The sequence below is a fragment of the Dunckerocampus dactyliophorus genome, chromosome 13 (genome assembly GCF_027744805.1).
Source record: "Dunckerocampus dactyliophorus isolate RoL2022-P2 chromosome 13, RoL_Ddac_1.1, whole genome shotgun sequence".
Classification (NCBI taxonomy): Eukaryota; Metazoa; Chordata; class Actinopteri; order Syngnathiformes; family Syngnathidae; genus Dunckerocampus; species Dunckerocampus dactyliophorus.
This window is the reverse complement of record NC_072831.1, coordinates 28,124,830-28,142,911: the sequence shown is the minus strand read 5'-3', so window position 1 is coordinate 28,142,911 and position 18,082 is coordinate 28,124,830. Positions and strand designations below refer to the sequence as shown.

General features: G+C 38.8%; 1 protein-coding gene across 1 annotated transcript in view; it reads right to left on the bottom strand.

Annotated features, from left to right (window-relative positions):
* Positions 1-17,193, bottom strand: part of pld1a (phospholipase D1a) — a 31,041-nt gene extending 13,848 nt beyond the window's left edge. Inside the window, exons 1-10 of the mRNA XM_054797134.1 lie at positions 17,045-17,193; positions 6,232-6,441; positions 4,859-5,028; positions 4,526-4,668; positions 3,763-3,874; positions 2,417-2,482; positions 1,845-1,903; positions 1,174-1,266; positions 633-785; positions 333-482 (exon numbers count right to left, since the gene is read on the bottom strand). Coding sequence (XP_054653109.1) covers positions 333-482; positions 633-785; positions 1,174-1,266; positions 1,845-1,903; positions 2,417-2,482; positions 3,763-3,874; positions 4,526-4,668; positions 4,859-5,028; positions 6,232-6,409 — 1,124 coding nt within the window. The 5' untranslated portion in view covers positions 6,410-6,441; positions 17,045-17,193. The remainder of the gene's footprint in view (positions 1-332; positions 483-632; positions 786-1,173; positions 1,267-1,844; positions 1,904-2,416; positions 2,483-3,762; positions 3,875-4,525; positions 4,669-4,858; positions 5,029-6,231; positions 6,442-17,044) is intronic.
* Between the last annotated feature and the right edge of the window lie 889 nt (positions 17,194-18,082).

Here is an 18,082-nt window from a genome sequence, read left to right as displayed (position 1 = left end):
TAATATATATATATATATCATATAGATCATTTAAAAAATAAGTAATAAAATATAAATGATACAATTTAGGACTGTCAAAAATATTTTTATTTAATTATTTTAAGCTTTTATAGTTTATTCATAAACACATTTAAAAGAATAAAAAAAAATCATATAAAAAATAAGTAATAAAATATCAATATAAAAAAAATAATAAAAAACTAGGGCTGCCAAAAATAACCTTTAAAAAAAAATAAATAAATAAATAAATAAGATCCTCTATTATCTATATTATTATCTTATATTCAGGTCAAAAAGTAATTAAGACTTTTCCGCTGGTTTTCTCCACTCACCATTTGGCGGGAATGTTTTCTTGTTCTTGCGCAAACGAGCCGAAGCGGTGATCTCGGAGGAAGGCCTTCCCGTGGCTCCTCACGAAGCTCTCGATGCTCTGGCCCCACCAGCGGGCGTGTCTGTAGCTGCTGCACTTAAACACCAGAGTCCTGCACACACAAAATCCACTTGCGTTGACGAGTCATTTCCATAAAAAATTATATATTATTTCAGGTAAACTACCAATAAGGTAAGGTTAGGTTTATGAATTGTATCACAGGTCACTTGATTAGGTACCCCTGCGCGCACACACAAATCACCTGGACAAACTGTCAATCCTGACTCCATGTTTGGTCTCGGTGTCTTTGGAGTCCATCTTGATGCTGAACTCTTTGTCCACCAGCAGCACAAAGGAGATGGCCCCCGAGTCGGGCTTCATGTACAGCAGGAAGGAGTCCTTCACCACCAGCCAGCTACAAATCATCATCATCATCATCATCGTCATATGTGTGCTGGCATTGTGTAAACTTTGGTGGGCGCTAATGTGTTCTTGGTGTGTTTTTTAGAAGGAGAGCCGTGGGAAGCAAACGGATCACGGAGCCGTAGGAGGCTGGACTGAGCTTTCCAAACGTGTGGGATTATTATTTTGTGTGTGTGTGTGTGTGTGTGTGTGTGTGTGTGTGTGTTGTCTTGGCAAAATAACGCTCTACTCCAACAATGCTCATGTCATTTTTGGGCTGTGTTAAAGACGAGAGAAACTGTTGCATGTCTTCCATACAAAGACTCATCACACCTACGTACAGTCAAGCACCGAAGACAGGGAAAGGCTTCAAAAATGAAAGAGAAAGATGGGATACGAACCGCTTGGACCAGCGGTAGCAGGCTTTTGTGTGACCACAGCAGTTCAACCCGGGGATACGGTGGCCCCCCGAGCGCTTATGAATCATCCCTTCCCTGCAACACACACACACACACACACACACACACACAATACATACGTTGAGGTTGATTCAATGACTTGGATGGTTTGGTTACTACAACTAGTGTACATATTTTATTATTTTTATTAGATACTGTATTTTATGTGATTGAGTGATTTTTTTTTTTATATAATCGATTTAATGTAACTTTCTAAATAAATAACAACCATCATTGTATTATGCATTTCAAATTCCGTTTAATCTAATAATTTTCTAAATGCAAAAGATGCGGTCAGAGAGTAACCATCAACATCATAATCATCATTCATTTCAATAATTGAAAAAAAACAACAACTTACTTTTGTGTATATTTTATTGCATGTTTTCAATGAATGAATTCTATGTCATTTATTGCATTTTTATTTTATTTACCAAATATTAAGACTGCAGGTCAAAAATAATACTAATGCTCATTTGACGAATAAAAAAATAATGTTTAAATTAAATCTATTAGCTAATAATAATAATAATCAGGTATTATACTATGTTCATATAATTTAACATATATATGATTATAGTGTATAAGTACATAAAAAGATGGAAAACACTCACAGTCCTTTGGGCCCCAGGTCGTGAACGAACGACAGCTGGCTGACGTCGATGAACTCCATCTGAGACAAATAAACAAACAAAAAAACAAACAGAGCGAAAGGAGGTGTCACACTGTGGCAAATTTGACTCACACTTAATAAATAAATCCCATCACATGTGGAGCAATGATTCACTGTGTTCTTTTGCATTATGCATCAATACTTGCACCTTCTCCGAATATCCCCGTACAGTACATGACTTAACATGCAGGAACTGATGAGCTACACCAATATGAATATAAGCCAGATGAAGTCCACACATTTGTAATGTTATTTCCTTAGGCTGCACTGTGACGTCCAGTCTGTTGAATCAGATAAGCGTGTAGCATACAGTACACAGTGTAATACAGTACGTACAGTATATGTATGTGTCATTGTATGCATCATTAAAGTGGAGTCAACGTTACTCATTTCATTACAAAAAACCCACCACATCATCATCAGGTGACACTCATGTTTGTGCACACACCAAAACAAAGAGTTAGCAATACTGTATGGCCTGCAGACACCATCATCATCATCATCATTACTCACAGTGTGGTGATATTTGCGGTACAAGGCCATCTTCAGCAGCTTGTTCAAATAGTCCTCTAATTGTCTCTGCAGAAACACACACACACACACACACACACACATGCTGTTTTTGTACACTGGTTACAAAAACCAAAAGGGCCACAACATTGGGAACACAGCTATCCAATGACATCCAATAGCAAACGTTACAAGGAAAAGAATTCTCACGATAGTCAGACAATTGCAATAGTTTATATCATCAACTTTATTTGTTTTAGTGGCAACCAAAATATTCCAAACGGCCTTTAGTTTACCAATTAACAAAAAAATACAAATACATGGTTGTAGACAACCACCACCTATCCCGCTGGACATCATCCTTTCATTGAATATTAGGAACATGCACCATACACGTTTCACCTCATGTAGCTAAAGGAAGCAACCGGAGCAGCAGTAGCAGAGCTTATTCGCTAATTCGACGGGAAAATGCACGGCTGTAGACGACCACCACGTACCCCACCGGACACTGTCCAACTTTTGATCAACGATCAACCAACTAGGTTGGACACAAGAAATGATTAAGTGACTCAGGCGTATTTCACTCCGCTGACCATGCCTCTTCGTCCTGGCGCCATTCGGCTGTAACGTTTTTGTATCCTTGTATCCACTATTCTTATTATATTTATGATCTATTATGAATGTGTGCTCCTACTACTACTACTACTAATAATAATAATAATAACAATAATCCACTATTCTTATTATATTTATGATCTATTATGAATGTGTGCTCCTACTACTACTACTACTACTACTACTAATAATAATAATAATAATAACCCACTATTATTATTATATTTATGATCTATTATGAACATGTATTCCTTCTCCTCTTACTACTACTACTACTACTACTAATAATAATAATAATAATAACAATAACAATAACCTACTATTATTATTATATTTATGATCTATTATGAACATGTACTCCTTCTCCTCTTACTACTACCACTACTACCAATAATAACAATAATCCACTATTACTATTATATTTATGATCTATTATGAACGTGTATTCCTACTACTACTACTAGTACTACTACTAATAAAGCATACCCGGCCACCCTAAAGAGGCTAAGCGGCATAGAGGATGGATGGCTGGATATACCGTATGACCACTAATAGTAGTGATAGAAGTGTAGCTAATGTTGTGGCTAGTGAGTGTAGAGACACCATCACAAGCTGTCAAATGCAGTTCACTTCCTGCCAAAAGAGGCCAAATAAGGCCTTTTTATTAGGGAGTTTTGCTGCTAAAGGTGTTATTGTTATGACGACAATGTCACACAGGGTACTAAAATTCCTACCCGCCTGCTGGAGACCTGCTCATCCCGCACCAGCTCGTCTCCTCCCCCCCTGGGCAGCGAGGGCATCTCCCTCACCTCACTCTTCCTCACCGTCCTCCTCCTCACCGTGTGACTAAAAAAAACAAAACAAAACAAAACACATACAGTTCATTCAAATACAGTATTCCGCTTCAGGTGTTTGCACAAGCTAACGATGTTAGCGCTGCAATCAGCCCACAGCGGGACCAGCCCATGTGGTTTTTTGTGGTTATGAAGGCCTGCGGGAATGTGTCACTTTTAAAACCAGCCAAACCCTGTGAGAAAGAAGCAATAAAATAAAGTCAACAATCCAGGCTAGGTGAGGCGATATTAAGTGCTTAATATTGTTGTCCAGCTGCATGCTACAAGTCGTGGATTGTAGAAGTGAACATTTGGAGGTCCGTTTTGCAGCAAATTAAAGTCTGGAACTGGAGAAAACGGACCACTAGCCTATCTTATAATATTTTTTTAAGTATAAAACATTTATAAATATGATAATTTGAGGCTATACCACAACCAGGTGCTATTTCCTGAGGCCAAATATAGTCCGTATTAACTATCTTAATATTAAATATAAAATTAATCTAGAATAGTAAATATTTATAATAATAACACAGACCTCTTTGGTCAGAGCTTACTAAAAGATGAAAAATTAACTAAATAAACATAAACTTGCTAGTCATGTTTGCGTCGAGTAAACGGTGCACATGCGCATGCGTGGCCATCGAGGATATTGGAAGCCAACCTGCGTGACGGCAGAGGTATCCGCATGAAGGTCTTGTAGGTCCTCAGCTCTCTGTGCAGCTCCATGAAGTGTTTCTCCTTCCTCTTCACCACCCACGTGAACTCGCCGTGCTTCATCTCGATCTTGAACACGGCGGGGAGGGACTGCACCCAAGCACGCAGTGAAAAGGCCAGAAATATTTAATCAGTAAATGAACAAAAAATTAAATATTAAATACAAATATATTGGAAGGTTTTTCCATTAAAAAAATATTTTTATTATATATTTTTTTTACGATATATAAACAATCTAAAATCAAACACAATACTGCTCCAGCGGCTGTGTCTTGGTCACCTTGTTGACGCTCCTGTGGTGCGACACGTTGAAGCGGTCCTGCGCGGTGGTGAAGCGCTCCACCTCCAGGATGCGGGCGGTGATGGGCACGGTGGGAAGGAAGACTTTGGCGCTGGCCTCCTTGAAGCCCACCGTGGCATACACCGCCGAAAACGGGATGCGGCAGTCCCCTGGGAGACGGCAGAGAGAGCAAGAGAGGAGGGTGGCCGGGGTGAGAGTAGTGCATGTAGGAGTGGAGCGAGTGGGATGCTACGCTCAAGACTTTCTTCACCACGCTTTGCTACTGCAGTGCAGCTTAAATGCTAGGTAACAAGATTACTAAGAAAGTGATACCAGAACAAAACCAGCTGTTTCTTATTGCAACTTTAGTAGAGGTTTTTGTTTTTGTAGTGAAAGAAGACAGTTTGGGCAGCAAAAAAAGTTGTAATCTAACAACAAAAAGTTTACATTTTACGAGAACAACATTGTAATATTATGAGGGGGGGAAAAAATCATCATTTAAGTAGCATAAAGTTGAAATATTAAAAAAAGACATTAAGAAACAACAGTAAGAGAAAAAACAAATAAAGTTGGAATTTTTGGGAAATGAGATTGTGGGAAAAGTTATAATGTTATGAGAAGAAAGTCAAAATCGTAGCGGAATAAAGTTATAATTACCAAAAAATAATTTACAAGAAGAAACTTAAAATAGTTGGAAAAAACAGAAATGGAAAAAACCAGCGGTAATCTATACATTTTATGAGAATAAAGTCAAAATATTAAGAGAAAAAAGTTTTTATCTAACAAAACAAAGTCACGATCTTACAAGATTAATATTCTAATATTATGGGGGGAGGGACACAATTTTAGTAGCATAAAGTTGAAATATTAAAGAAAAGACACTTTTAAACCAGGGAAATAACAAACAAAGTTGTAATTTTGGGAAAATTATGTTATGGAAAAAGTTATAATGTTAAGAGAATAAACTCAAATATTAGGGGAATAAAGTCATAATTAGCAAAAAAAAAATTATTTACAAGAAGAAAGGTAAAATAGTTGGAAAATAAAAAAACACAACAACAGAAATGGAAAAAAACAGCTGTATTTAATGAGAATAAAGTCAAAATATTAGGTTGTAATCTAACAAAACAAAGTCCTGATTTTACGAGATTATCATTGTAATATTATGAAGGAAAAAAAACATCATTTTAGTAGCATAAAGTTAAATATTACAGAAAAAAAAAAATTTTCTTTTTAAGTCGTACTATTAAGAGAAACAACAAATAAAATGTGTAATTTTAGTATTTTTTTTTTTTATAACAATAAAGGCAAACGACCAATGGGCCCTAACAGTACCACAGTAGGTAAGTAAGTAGTTCACATTCCGGACGTACCGAGGCAGCTTCCCTCATAGTCCATCTCCTCTCCCTCGTCAAAGTCCAGCTCTCTGGTGTCCAAGCTCTCCACCAGGTCGGCCATCTTAATTCCGTCTTGCGCGTCCGCTGCGGGGTCCGTGCTTTCTGCGTTCACCAGATTGATGCTGCTGGTCGTGGTCGGAGCCTTGGCCAGCATGCTTAGAAGCTCGTGCCCGGAGCAGGGCTCGCCTGGAGGAGGTAAAAAATATATATATATACACGTTCTAACATCCGGGATGGACCACTTTGTTTCGTGAGGTCACCCAGCCTGCATCTTTGGGCTGTTGTGCATCACGTTGGCTGAGGTGACACACGCTGAGCATGAAGTCATCTTAGACGAGACGACAAACGCCCATGACAACATCCAATACGCCCACTAATATTTTATATTTGTGTATCTCCAGTACGTCAAGGTGATTTGTTGTTTCATTGCCGTAAATCAGGAGCGTCCACCCTTTTTCCAGCGAGGGCCACAACATTTTCACAAATGGAAACTGTAAACGTGAATAACTCAGCTCTACAAGGCCAGCTCTTCATGGGTCACTCCCTGGAAATGGGATGCGCATGCCCTCCAACTCGCGTGCGAGGACCCGTTAAAACGCTGCTATTTTCTTAAAAAGGTCATGAAGCTGTTTTTTTCCACATTTTTTGTTTCAGCACACAGAAGAAATTCTTCGTCAATGTGATTTTTGGCCCATATATATATATAAAAAATCATTTAAATATTATTTTTAGCCCATTTTCTTATTCCTTTTCAGCGCATATAAAATGTTTTTTGCTTAAAAAAAATTTTCCATTTAAGACAGGGGTGTCAGAACTTTTTCCGGGGGGGCCACACAGTGATTTTGACATTTTGCAAAGCAACACGTGTAGATATGCTAAGAGGTTATACATATTTCAAGAAAAAACTGCATCTGACCTTTGTAATATAGGTGAAAACGCCTATTGTTAATATCAACTTTGTTCTTTTGCTGTTGTTTTTGGAGGTTTCTCCCCCAAATATTTCAACTTTCTTATTTCTTCTCATACAACTGTATTTCCATGTACTGTCTTTATTCTTATAATATAACTTTTTGTCCAACCTAATTTTCCAAAACGATAATTTTATTTAGTTTTATTCCCGTAATATTACAACTTTAAAATAAAAAAAATAATAATAATAATCATAATATTACGACTTTATTCTTGTAAAATGACAGCTGTTTTTTTCCATTTCTACTGGGTTTTGTTTGTTTTTTTCCAACTATTTCAACTTCTTGTAAATTTCCTTCTCCTGATTATGACTTTATTCCCATAATATTCTGGCTTCATTCTCCGACTATTATAACTAGGCCTGTCACGATAATCGATGAATCGATTAATGGAACGCTAAAACAAAACACGTTGATAATTATGACGCCCTCGATAAATGGCCATGTGCGTATGCGTGTGTTTCTCTCTGTGCCACACAGGCTGGGTGACAAGAGGGTTCACTCTGCATCTGTGCGCATTGGTTCTATAGTGGAATGAACACAGAGCGGGCCCCCATCTCATTCAGCCTCTTTGTGGAGGCGGGGCTACTGGTGAATGGATACAGAGGGTTAGCAGTTAGCCTCGTGAGCCAGCATACGCTGACTTTAAGAAGGCGCAGAAGCCATGGTTTTTGAGGCGAACGCCACAGCCCACAGCCACAATGTGGGAACATTTTGGTTTTAAACAGAATGAACACGGTGAGCGCATGAACACCGACACGGACAGTCTTCTAATGGCTCACACAGGTACACCGTACACTGTACTTGAGTACCATCTAGCGGTTTAAATGTGTAGTGCGCCTCTCATGACAATTATTGGAAAAAATGGTCTAAAAAAACGTTTGCGATGAAATCGATTATCGACGATAATTTGTAGCACAATTAGCGACCGGCAAAATTTGTTATCGTGACAGGCCAAATTCGAACTATTCCCGCAACCTAATTTTCCAAAAATTACAACTTTATTTGTGGTTTTGTTTGTTTCTCACAATATTACAACATAAAAAAAACATTTTCTTTAATATTTCAACTTTATTCTACTAAAATGCCGTTATTTTGCCCTATAAAATTACGACGTTAAAATATATATAAAAAGTCGTAATCTAACTTTATTCTTGTAAAATGACTGCTGATATTTCCATTTTTGCTGATTTTTTTAATAAATTATATTTTTAGAATGTGCTGTGGGCCAATAAAAAAAAACAGCAGCGGGCCACACTTTGGACACCCCTGATTTATAACCTAGACTTTTATTATTTTAAAGTCCTTGAAAGTGTTATATTCTTTTTAGAAATATTTTTTAAATCACAATCAGTTTATTATAAGATTTTATCATCTTATTTCCCTTTTTGAGAATATTCAGTCAATTTTTTAAAATCCTATTTTATTTTTTTTTTCAAGTATTCAAAACCATTAGGGGTTTTTGCTTTGACATAAAATGATTCCACTAAAAGGAAGTGTGAACAAGATGAAATGTTCCGTTCATTGCCGTATTAAATATGAAAACACAAAGCACTGACAAACATTTAACAATTACATTCAAACTTGCTAAACCGGTTAGAAAAACAAAAAAAAACAATCACTTCATGTGTTTCTACTTGACCCTGGCAGCCTTTCAACCTTTCAGTCCTCCAAAAGTCCTTCAAAAGCGATGTACAACAGAGAATTCACCACGTGCACTCGTTCAGGACCATTCCTCCCAAGAAAGCGAAAGAAAAGCAGCCGACTCAGCAGTGCACAAGTCTGAAAAGAAGATTTAAAGTGTCTCTTGAGGACAAATTGCGTGTCTCTCTGCTGGACTCCCCATGACCTCACTTTGTGGTTGGACAAAGTGACTATAAAGCGTATTTAAATACTGGAATAAACATTTTGGACACTTGATATTTATGGGAAAAGTCACGGGAGGCCGGAGCAGCCGTATTAAATGACACAAAAAGACAAAAGATGGTGTCTTAACATCGCAGAGTGGCGGGGAGGAGGCCAAGGTGTGATGTTTCCGCTAATACAACCCGAGATAAGCCAGTGTCAGCACACGTATTCATCCCAAAAGGAGATGGAGTATAAAAATGCCGAGCGTGCGCATGTTTGCAGATGAAAAAGCTTGTGAAAGTCACACGGGAGCAGCAACAGTTAAACAGCTTGACAGTAAACATTCCCAACTCGCCGACAAGTTACGACACGCTCGCGCCGTCTGGAGCGTCGCTGCAAGTCCTTGCAGTCACGTCTGTCACATGTGTTGACCACGCCAGCCAACCGACATTTTCAAGCGCATGCAGAGGTAGATAAAGTGGATGGATACTGACCACTCACACAGAAATCTTGTGGGGCTCGTAAAAACTACATCAGGAGGTTGTCTACAGCCACAGTTGTTAATGGCAATGTTTTTTGGCTAATTAGAGAGCCTGGCGGCTATTTGCTTTTGTAAGACCTTGCACCCGGCCATGACAGGAGACTCTGCATCTAATAGAATAGCGCCGTTATTTTTCCTCATAATACAACAGATTCCGCTAGATTCCAATTTTTTATTATGAGGAAAATTGCTGCTGTTTTTTCCATTGTTGCTGTTGCTTTGTTTTAGTTTAGTTAAATTATATTTTTAGAATGTGCCGCGGGCCGCAAATGGACCCCGGGACGCACATTGGACAGCCCTGGTTTATTGCTGTCCTTTTGCAACAACTTCCTTGTTTACGTTGTTTCCAAACGTGTGCCAACATGATGAGAGTTCATTTCGGAGTGGCAGAGTTTTATGACGCTCACACATCATCAGGAACTATCTCAATAAATGCTGCTGTCAATCAAACAGCGGTGTTGATCGTCGAGGAAGCTCCAAAATGACATCAACGACGCCGACTGATAAAGACACGAGGAAAGCGAGCACACACATTGTTTAAGAGCGATTGTTCATGACGCCGCTGCGTTATCTCCCTCTGCTCTAAGAATAACTCCGACCTCCCGGTGCCCACAGGTCAGCTACGGAGGGACGTCGGCATGCTGCCGGTATCTGCTGCCACACAACAGACCTGCTAGTCCAACCTGGTCCGGTCTGAGTTGACATCCCAGGAGAAAATGCACCCGGGTTATCATCCCTGCCTTCTGCTACTTCCTGCTTCCTGTCAGGTTGTCATGGCGACGGCCAGCATGCTTTGCATGTTCATATTCTCTGGCTCTCTCTGTGTGCTTCTTAAATGTCAATTAGTTGGAATGCACACAAAATCATCGTCCAAGGAGGATGATGAGTGGGAGAAGAAGAAGAAGAAGTGTGGAGGATGGCTGGAAGGCGAGAGTAATATAAAACATTTTTGGAAACGGCAGGTGTGAAGTGTCTCTCGCCGTGCACCGCAGAGCGACTAAAACATATTGCTTCTCGTAGAACCATCTTAATGTCTTACTGACCCACCATCAACTTAAAAATCCCACCTACTTTACTCAGCATCCAGCAGCTTTTGCTGGCTCTGCATGCGCTTGAAAATCTTGCTGCTGTTGGTGTGAAAGTCATGCGTGGTACACTCGTCGTAGTTTGTTTACAATAAACTCACCAGCGCGATTGATTCTGTTTGCTCCTCAGCGCCATTACAACATTGGTTAACTCGGCCAAGCCCACACAAGTATTGCTAAAAACATATATTTAGTTTTAGCTAGAGAAAAAAAGTCGCAATTTTCATGAGAATAAACTTGTAATATAATTCCGTCACTTTAGCAGCATAGAGCTGAAATATTAAAAGGGAAAAAGACGTTATTCCGTAGAGAAATATTATGACAAACAAAATTGAAATTTTTGGAAAATTGGGTGGCGGAAAAAGTTCCAATGTTACGAGAATAGAGTAAAAATATTATGCGAATGAAAGTCAAAATTACGAGAAGAAAATTTACAAGAACAAAGTTGAAACAGAAAATTAAAAAGTGAAAGAAAATGGAAAAAAACAGCTGTAATTTTACAAGAATAAATTCTAAATATTAAGAGAAAAAAGTTGTATTCCAACAAGAGGAGAAGTCGCCATTTTATGAGAATGAACTCGTAATATTGTGAGGAAAAATCATGTATTTTTGTAGCAGAGTAAAGTTGTTGTTTTTTTAATACACATTATTTTTATTTTATTTTCTATTTAAAAAAAAAAAAGTTGCAGTACTATAAGAGCAAAGTTGTAATTTTTTGGAAAATTACAATATTATGCGAATAAAGTAAAAATATTATGGAAATAACGTCATCATATTACAAAAAACATTTACAAAAAAATGGTAATCATTTCATTAAATAGTAAATATAAACATTTTTTAATGATTATTTTATTACAAAGTTGAAATATGTGAAAAATTGCATTACACTTTATTGCCGTAATATTTGCACTTATAACTTACACTATAACTTTCCAGAAACTACAACTTTATTTGTGCTTGTAAAATTATAGAAGATATGTAAAGCTGGGATAGGCTCCAGCATACCCGTGACCCGAGTGAGGACAAGCGGCACAGAAAGAAGATGAACGGATGTAAAAATGTCTTTTTCCATTTTTGCTGTTGTATTTTTTGTCTGTTTTTCTTGTTAGATGATATTTTTAGAATGGGCCCACGGGGTCAATAAAAAAACAGCCTCGGGCCGCACTTTAGACACCTCTGCTCTAGATACTCTTTTACAGAAAAGCAACTAGCGCCAATTCTATTAGAGACGTTTGAGGAGTCTGACATGAAAGCACGTGTTGCTCTTCTCAACGTGCAGCAGGTGCCCCCCATCGAAAGGCCACAGCTCCGTTTTTTGTTGTTGTTTTTTTGTTTTCTTACTCACTTCCTGCATATGTGTCAAAGCCAATTACGTACCCCTACCCCCCCACAACCCAACACTGCCGCAAATGGATTGCAGTCCTGCGAGGAAACCCCAGTGCAAAGTAGCACCACAAGAAGAAACATATTGCTACATTAGCAGCTACGCCAAAGTCAGCCATGTGAGAGAGAGTGTGAGCGAACGCTTGGCAATCATTCAAGAAAAAAAAAAAGTCGTGTGTCAAACAAACAAACTATCCACCACACCCACAAAGTCATCTCATTTGCATCCATGCATGTCATGACGGTGCTGCGTCACGTCTTTCCACACAATGCAGATCTCATCCATGCGGCGAACGCGCGGCGCCAAGCTCCTCTTGGCACAGATGGTACAAACGGAGAAGATGGAAGGAGGCAAGGAGCGAGAGGGAGGAGGTCTGTGACACCTCTCTTCTGCCCACACTAAAGCTGCCTATTATCTAATCCTTCACGCCAAAGAAATGGAGCAGTCATCGTGGTCGTCACCAGGGTGCCGTGAACAGTGGGCCGCATTGTGCTGAGGGAGGCAGGGAACCGCTCGCTCCGTCTTTTTGTTGGGCCCCGGCCTGAAGCTCGTCTCCGCTGAGTCGGGCCAAAATTCCACACCGTCACTTCGTGGAGACACTCTGGACACTCCCTGGTTTCACCACAGGACAGCAGAGTAGACCGTGAGACGCAATCATGTGCCCGACGTGGACTCAAGCCTTGGGAACGCCTTTTCAATCAATCAAGCAGTCGCTCGACATCTTAGCCTCGCCCTTCAATCGCAACTCTTCGTCTTCGCAAGACATTTTGGACACTTGCATGTGTCCAACTTTTGGTTTTCCCCAGGCCAAACGCAAGCACACCCTACATCTGACGAAAGACGTTAACCACTGTTCACATGCAGACGGAAACAAAATAAAACAGTCAGATGTAAAAGGAAGTTAACCACCGTGATAACAATACAACTGTCAAGCTTTACGTTGCCAGAAATAAATCAATCAATAAATAAACTCATACAGACGTCTGCTAACTTCCTGTGACGACAGTCGTCCCTCGTTTATCGCGGTTCGTTGGTTCCAGGCCCGAGCGCCATAAGTCCATTTCATATTAATAAATGGAATATTTTCGTAGTTGTGGCATAGAAAACCTGTTTACGATCTTTATTAGAGCCCCCTAGACATGAAATAACACCCCTATAGTCACCTTGACATTTGTATTAGATATAATACAAATGTTGTAATATAATATAGCAGATACAATCAAAGACATAAGACATATTAGACATTAGGCCTGGGCGATAAACCAAAAATTTACCACGATAACCAACGTCATATTGTCCATGTCGGTAAATTCTGTGTTTTAATAAAAAAGAAAATAAAAGTCTTTTTTGCTATGTTCATCCCCCTTTAAGACGAGGTACAGCGTGTGCGGTCATGTGACTCCACCCATCCGGCCTGAACAAGGAGGGAAACAGACGATGAGGGAACGGCTGACGGTTCAAAAGAAGAAGCGGCTGTACGGCATTTCACTCGCATGTGCGCCTAGAAATAGGCTGTGTGAGTAGAAAAAAATGTAAAAGGGAGCTCACATGCGACGTCTTTCAACCCTTTCATTCGCATCTTGCTCCTGAAATAAGTCCACACAAAGTGAATCGAAGTGGAGCAACATGTTGGCGCATCTGCATCGAAATCTACTAAAGCCTCCTGCAACTTTTCTCGGCTCACATCGGCAACTTGAGTTGACGCGCGATGACATCTCAGCCGTACAAGCTGCACTGGCTGACGTAGCTCACTAGCTAACCATCAGCTGGATACTGGAGCGCTGCGGGTAAGATGACTGCTCTCTGTGACGCGCTGTGCTGCTTTCCCACTCGTGGCTAAAAACACTATTTTTCCTGTTTGTATGCATCGTAACGCCGCTCCGAATGACACTAAAAACTAATAGCACAAACACTTGACTTTAAATATTTGGATTTTTAAAGCCTTTTAAAAAACAAAAAACATGTACATCATGGCCAATTATGCAAACTTGACAATTCCCAAATAAAGAAGAAGAAAATAAAAACATGATCAGCGTCTCTACAGGAAACCATGATTAGTTTGCTGTTGGTAGCAGTTTTAAAAATAAAGCACGGACTCCGTGCTTTATTTGATGTCACTAATAGATGGTCACATGGCTACAGGAACATGTGAAATTGTCTTTTCGTGGTGTAAATGATCATTTTGATGATGGTTATCTATCCAGTTTCTAAAGCCAACATGGCACACGCATACAGGCAAATATTATTATGACTGGAAAAGATGGCCTGACATGGTTGTGGTAGGTTGGGTTGATATCGTTCTTCTTGTGTGCCAGTTGGTTAACAAATAAATGAAAAGCAGTTAATTTGCATTTCCTGCCATTGTTTTCAGATAGCAAAGATATATAATGGTCGGGGGTTTCATGGTGCATTTATCGTTATTAAGGTAAAACCGGCCAATTTGGCGTGATATTGATTGGAGGTCATACCGCAGACTCACACGTGAGCAGTTCCTTCTTGTTTTTTTCTCGACAGCGTACTTCAGCGCACTTCCTTACGGCTTTAAATGGCAGCAAATTGGCGGTTGGTTTTCATTTTGGGAAACTGTGCTCCACCCTCAATGCACACGCAGCACATGGGTTGAAGTGTGGCAAAAAGCCAAAGAAAAAGCCAAACACATGCGTACAATGAATCCTTTGATGCTCAATGACAAACTAAAGTTTTACTTTGTCTAAATTCCACCATCCACTTTCACGACCTGCAACCATACTTTTGCACTACTTTCTAACTTTTGCACTTTTTGTTAGCTCGCAGCTGCAAACGACTGACATTATTTTGGGAAACTGTGCTTCCTTCAATCCACACACAAAAAAGCAAAACACACTCGCAGAAGCAATCTTTTCATGCACACAAACCAGACTTTATGGGAGTTGGCGTCTTTGAAGTTCTGCCCGAAATGTGACCATTTCCACCTTCTGTAACGTTACTCTTTTCAACTATTCCATTTCTTGGTTACTGGGTGCAAAACGTATGCATCACTTTTTGTTTTTTAGAAAATCCTTTTGCTTCCTTTAATCCGCAGACAGTACAGCATTGTCTGTGGATGTAACAATGCTTTTGCACTTTTTGTTTACCCACAGCTGCAAAACATTTTTTTAGAGTAACCTCAAACATATAATTTTGGGAAGCCGTGCTCCTACACTTGTGGATTTTCTAGACCAGTAGTGTCTAAACTTCTCCCAGCGAGGCCCACATAGTGAAAAATGAAAGGATGCAACTTTGCCGCTTTGATATTTTGTAAGTTAAATATAACGCAAGAAAAAACTGCATCTCAGCTTTGTCATATCGGTGATACTTTGCTCTTTTTGCCCTCATTTTTGCAGTTGTTTTTTTAAATTTTCCAAATATTTCAACTTTTTTTCCTTAAATAATCTTCGTAAATTTTCTTTTTGAATATTATGACTTTAGTCCCGGGGTGTCCAAAGTGCAGCCTGGAGATTATTTGCGGTCTGCGGCTGTTTTACTGGCCTGCAGCACATTATAAAAATATCATTTAACAAGAAAACTAACAAAAAAAAATAAAAATCACAACAAAAATGTAAAAATTTGAAAGAATTTTCCAACAATAAAGTAAAAATGTGAACTAATTCAATACCAAAGACGTAGTTATATGTTTTTATAAACCCGAAATCAGGTTGAAATAAAGAAAAAAGAAGACAAGTCGAAATATGAGAAACAAACAAAATAACAAATAAAGTTGTAACTTTGGGAAAATTAGGTTGTGGAAAAAGTTAGAATGTTATGAGAATGCAGTCAGAATATTATGGGAATAAAGTCATAATATTACAAAAATACGAAGATGATTTAAGAGAAAAAAGCTACAAATATTTTGAAAAAAAAACAACAGCAAAAATGGCGAAAGAGTGAAGTTGATATTAAAAATATTTCCCCTATATAACAAAGCAGAGATGCAGTTTTTTCTTCTTCTTATCATATCTACATGTGTTGCTTTACAAAATACCAAAGTGGCAAAGTTGCATCCTTTCATTTTTCCCCTAGCTGGAAAAAAGTTGGACACCTGTGCTTTAGTCACATAATGTTAGGACTTTATTCCCATAATATTTTGTTTCTCATCATATTACAACATTTATTCTTTAGTATTTCAATTTTATGCTACTAAAATGTATTGGAAACAGAATCAGTTATTTTTCCTCCTAATATCGCAATGCTAATTCCCACTTTTTCTTGTGAGTTTACAACTTTTTTTTCTTCTAATATTTTGACTTTATTCTTGTAAAATTTACATTTTTGCTGTTGTGGGCTTTTTAAAAAAAAAAAAAAAGTTTAAGTTTTTCAAGAATGTGCCGTGGGCCAATAAAAACACTGCCGGGCGCCGCAAATGGCCCCCGGCCTCACTTTGGACACCCCTCCTTATCTGAGACCAAAAGACGGCGTGGGATGCAAAACAAGAGCAGCAAAAAGTCTTGACTGTGAACGAACGGTTAGAACGCTTGCAGTGCACATGTGGAATACATTGAGCTGAAGCTGCACTTCCAAGATGTTTTCTTCACATAAAAAAGCTACACTGCATGTCAGGAAGTAGGAAGGAGCCAGAGGCCTTTGTGGTGTGGAAGAAAATGGAATTGAGCACACACAATATCATGAAGGCCTGAGGTGAAAGTGGGCTGGGGGGTCATTCCTGTGAATATTCGTCTCCTTCCTATGACATTCCAGCCCTAGCAGTGAGATCAAAACACCTGTGGAGTCTTGCACAACTCTTAAACGCCGGATCAATGCAACAATTACTATTAACTATTCAGTGCAGCAACATGTAGGCTTGTTGTGACATTAAATTCAACGCACATTGGCGGTTAAAGGCTCCAGTTTCAGTGTAACACAACCGAGCTGCACCTTCTCCGTGACACCCAACATCGACACAAATAGAACACCAGCAGCCACAAAAGAGACAAAAAACACAACCAACCTGCTCTTTCCGTGGACGTGACGTCCACATGCTGCTCTTGTTCGGTTCCGAGACACCGCTAAAAGCTGAACAAACCACCAGGAGCCGCTCCGTGCTCTCCTCCACACTTCTTGCGAAAAGTGTTTGAGAAGAAATTAGCAAGAGTCAACTCTCAGCACACGGGGCGGTGCGCTGCAACTCTAGACCAATCACAGACGAGAAAGGCGGGAGTTGTGGATTCTCCGCCAATCGGACAGGAGTGGTTTCAACATTGGCGTGAAAAGCTGAGGAAGTGGGAGAGCCATGGCTCCCTATTACGTCATCACCTCGCAGGAGGACACTTATGAGACTGTTTTGTCCACAGTGAGTGTTATGAATACAATGTCATGGGTTCATGTGTCAATAAAAGTACATTTGGTAGCCAAACGAGCATCTAACACTTTTTTTTTACTCATTTAACCACTGTTATTTTTTGTTATAATACTAATATTTATAACTTTCAACTTTGAAATACAGTACAAACTCCATTTTTATAAATATTTCCACGAATAATAATACAGATTTATCAATTAAAATTGTGGAACAATAATAAACTCAATTTAATAAAGGTTTCTCAAACCATTTTTTGTTTATAAATCAAACCATATCACAGCATTAATGGCTTACGCCATCGTGTGGATGGAACCATGTACTGCATTATTGTCTTACAATATTATTATTAGTAGAAGTAGTGGTGGTAGTAGTAGTAGTAGTGATAGATGAAAGTATGTACTACATTATTATACTGCTATTATTATCAGTCGGAGTAGTAGTAGTAGTGACAGGTGAAAGTATGTACTGCATGGGTATATTATTATTATTAGCTAGACAGATGCTTTCTATCTTTTATTATTTACTATTTTATTGTTTTATTATTATTTATTTATTTATTTATTTATTTATTTATTTACAATTTACTAAACTACTACTATTTGTTATTTACTATTAGTAGTAGCACTAACAGAAGTAGCAGTGATGGATGAAAATATGTACTGCATTATCATATTACTATTGTTATGT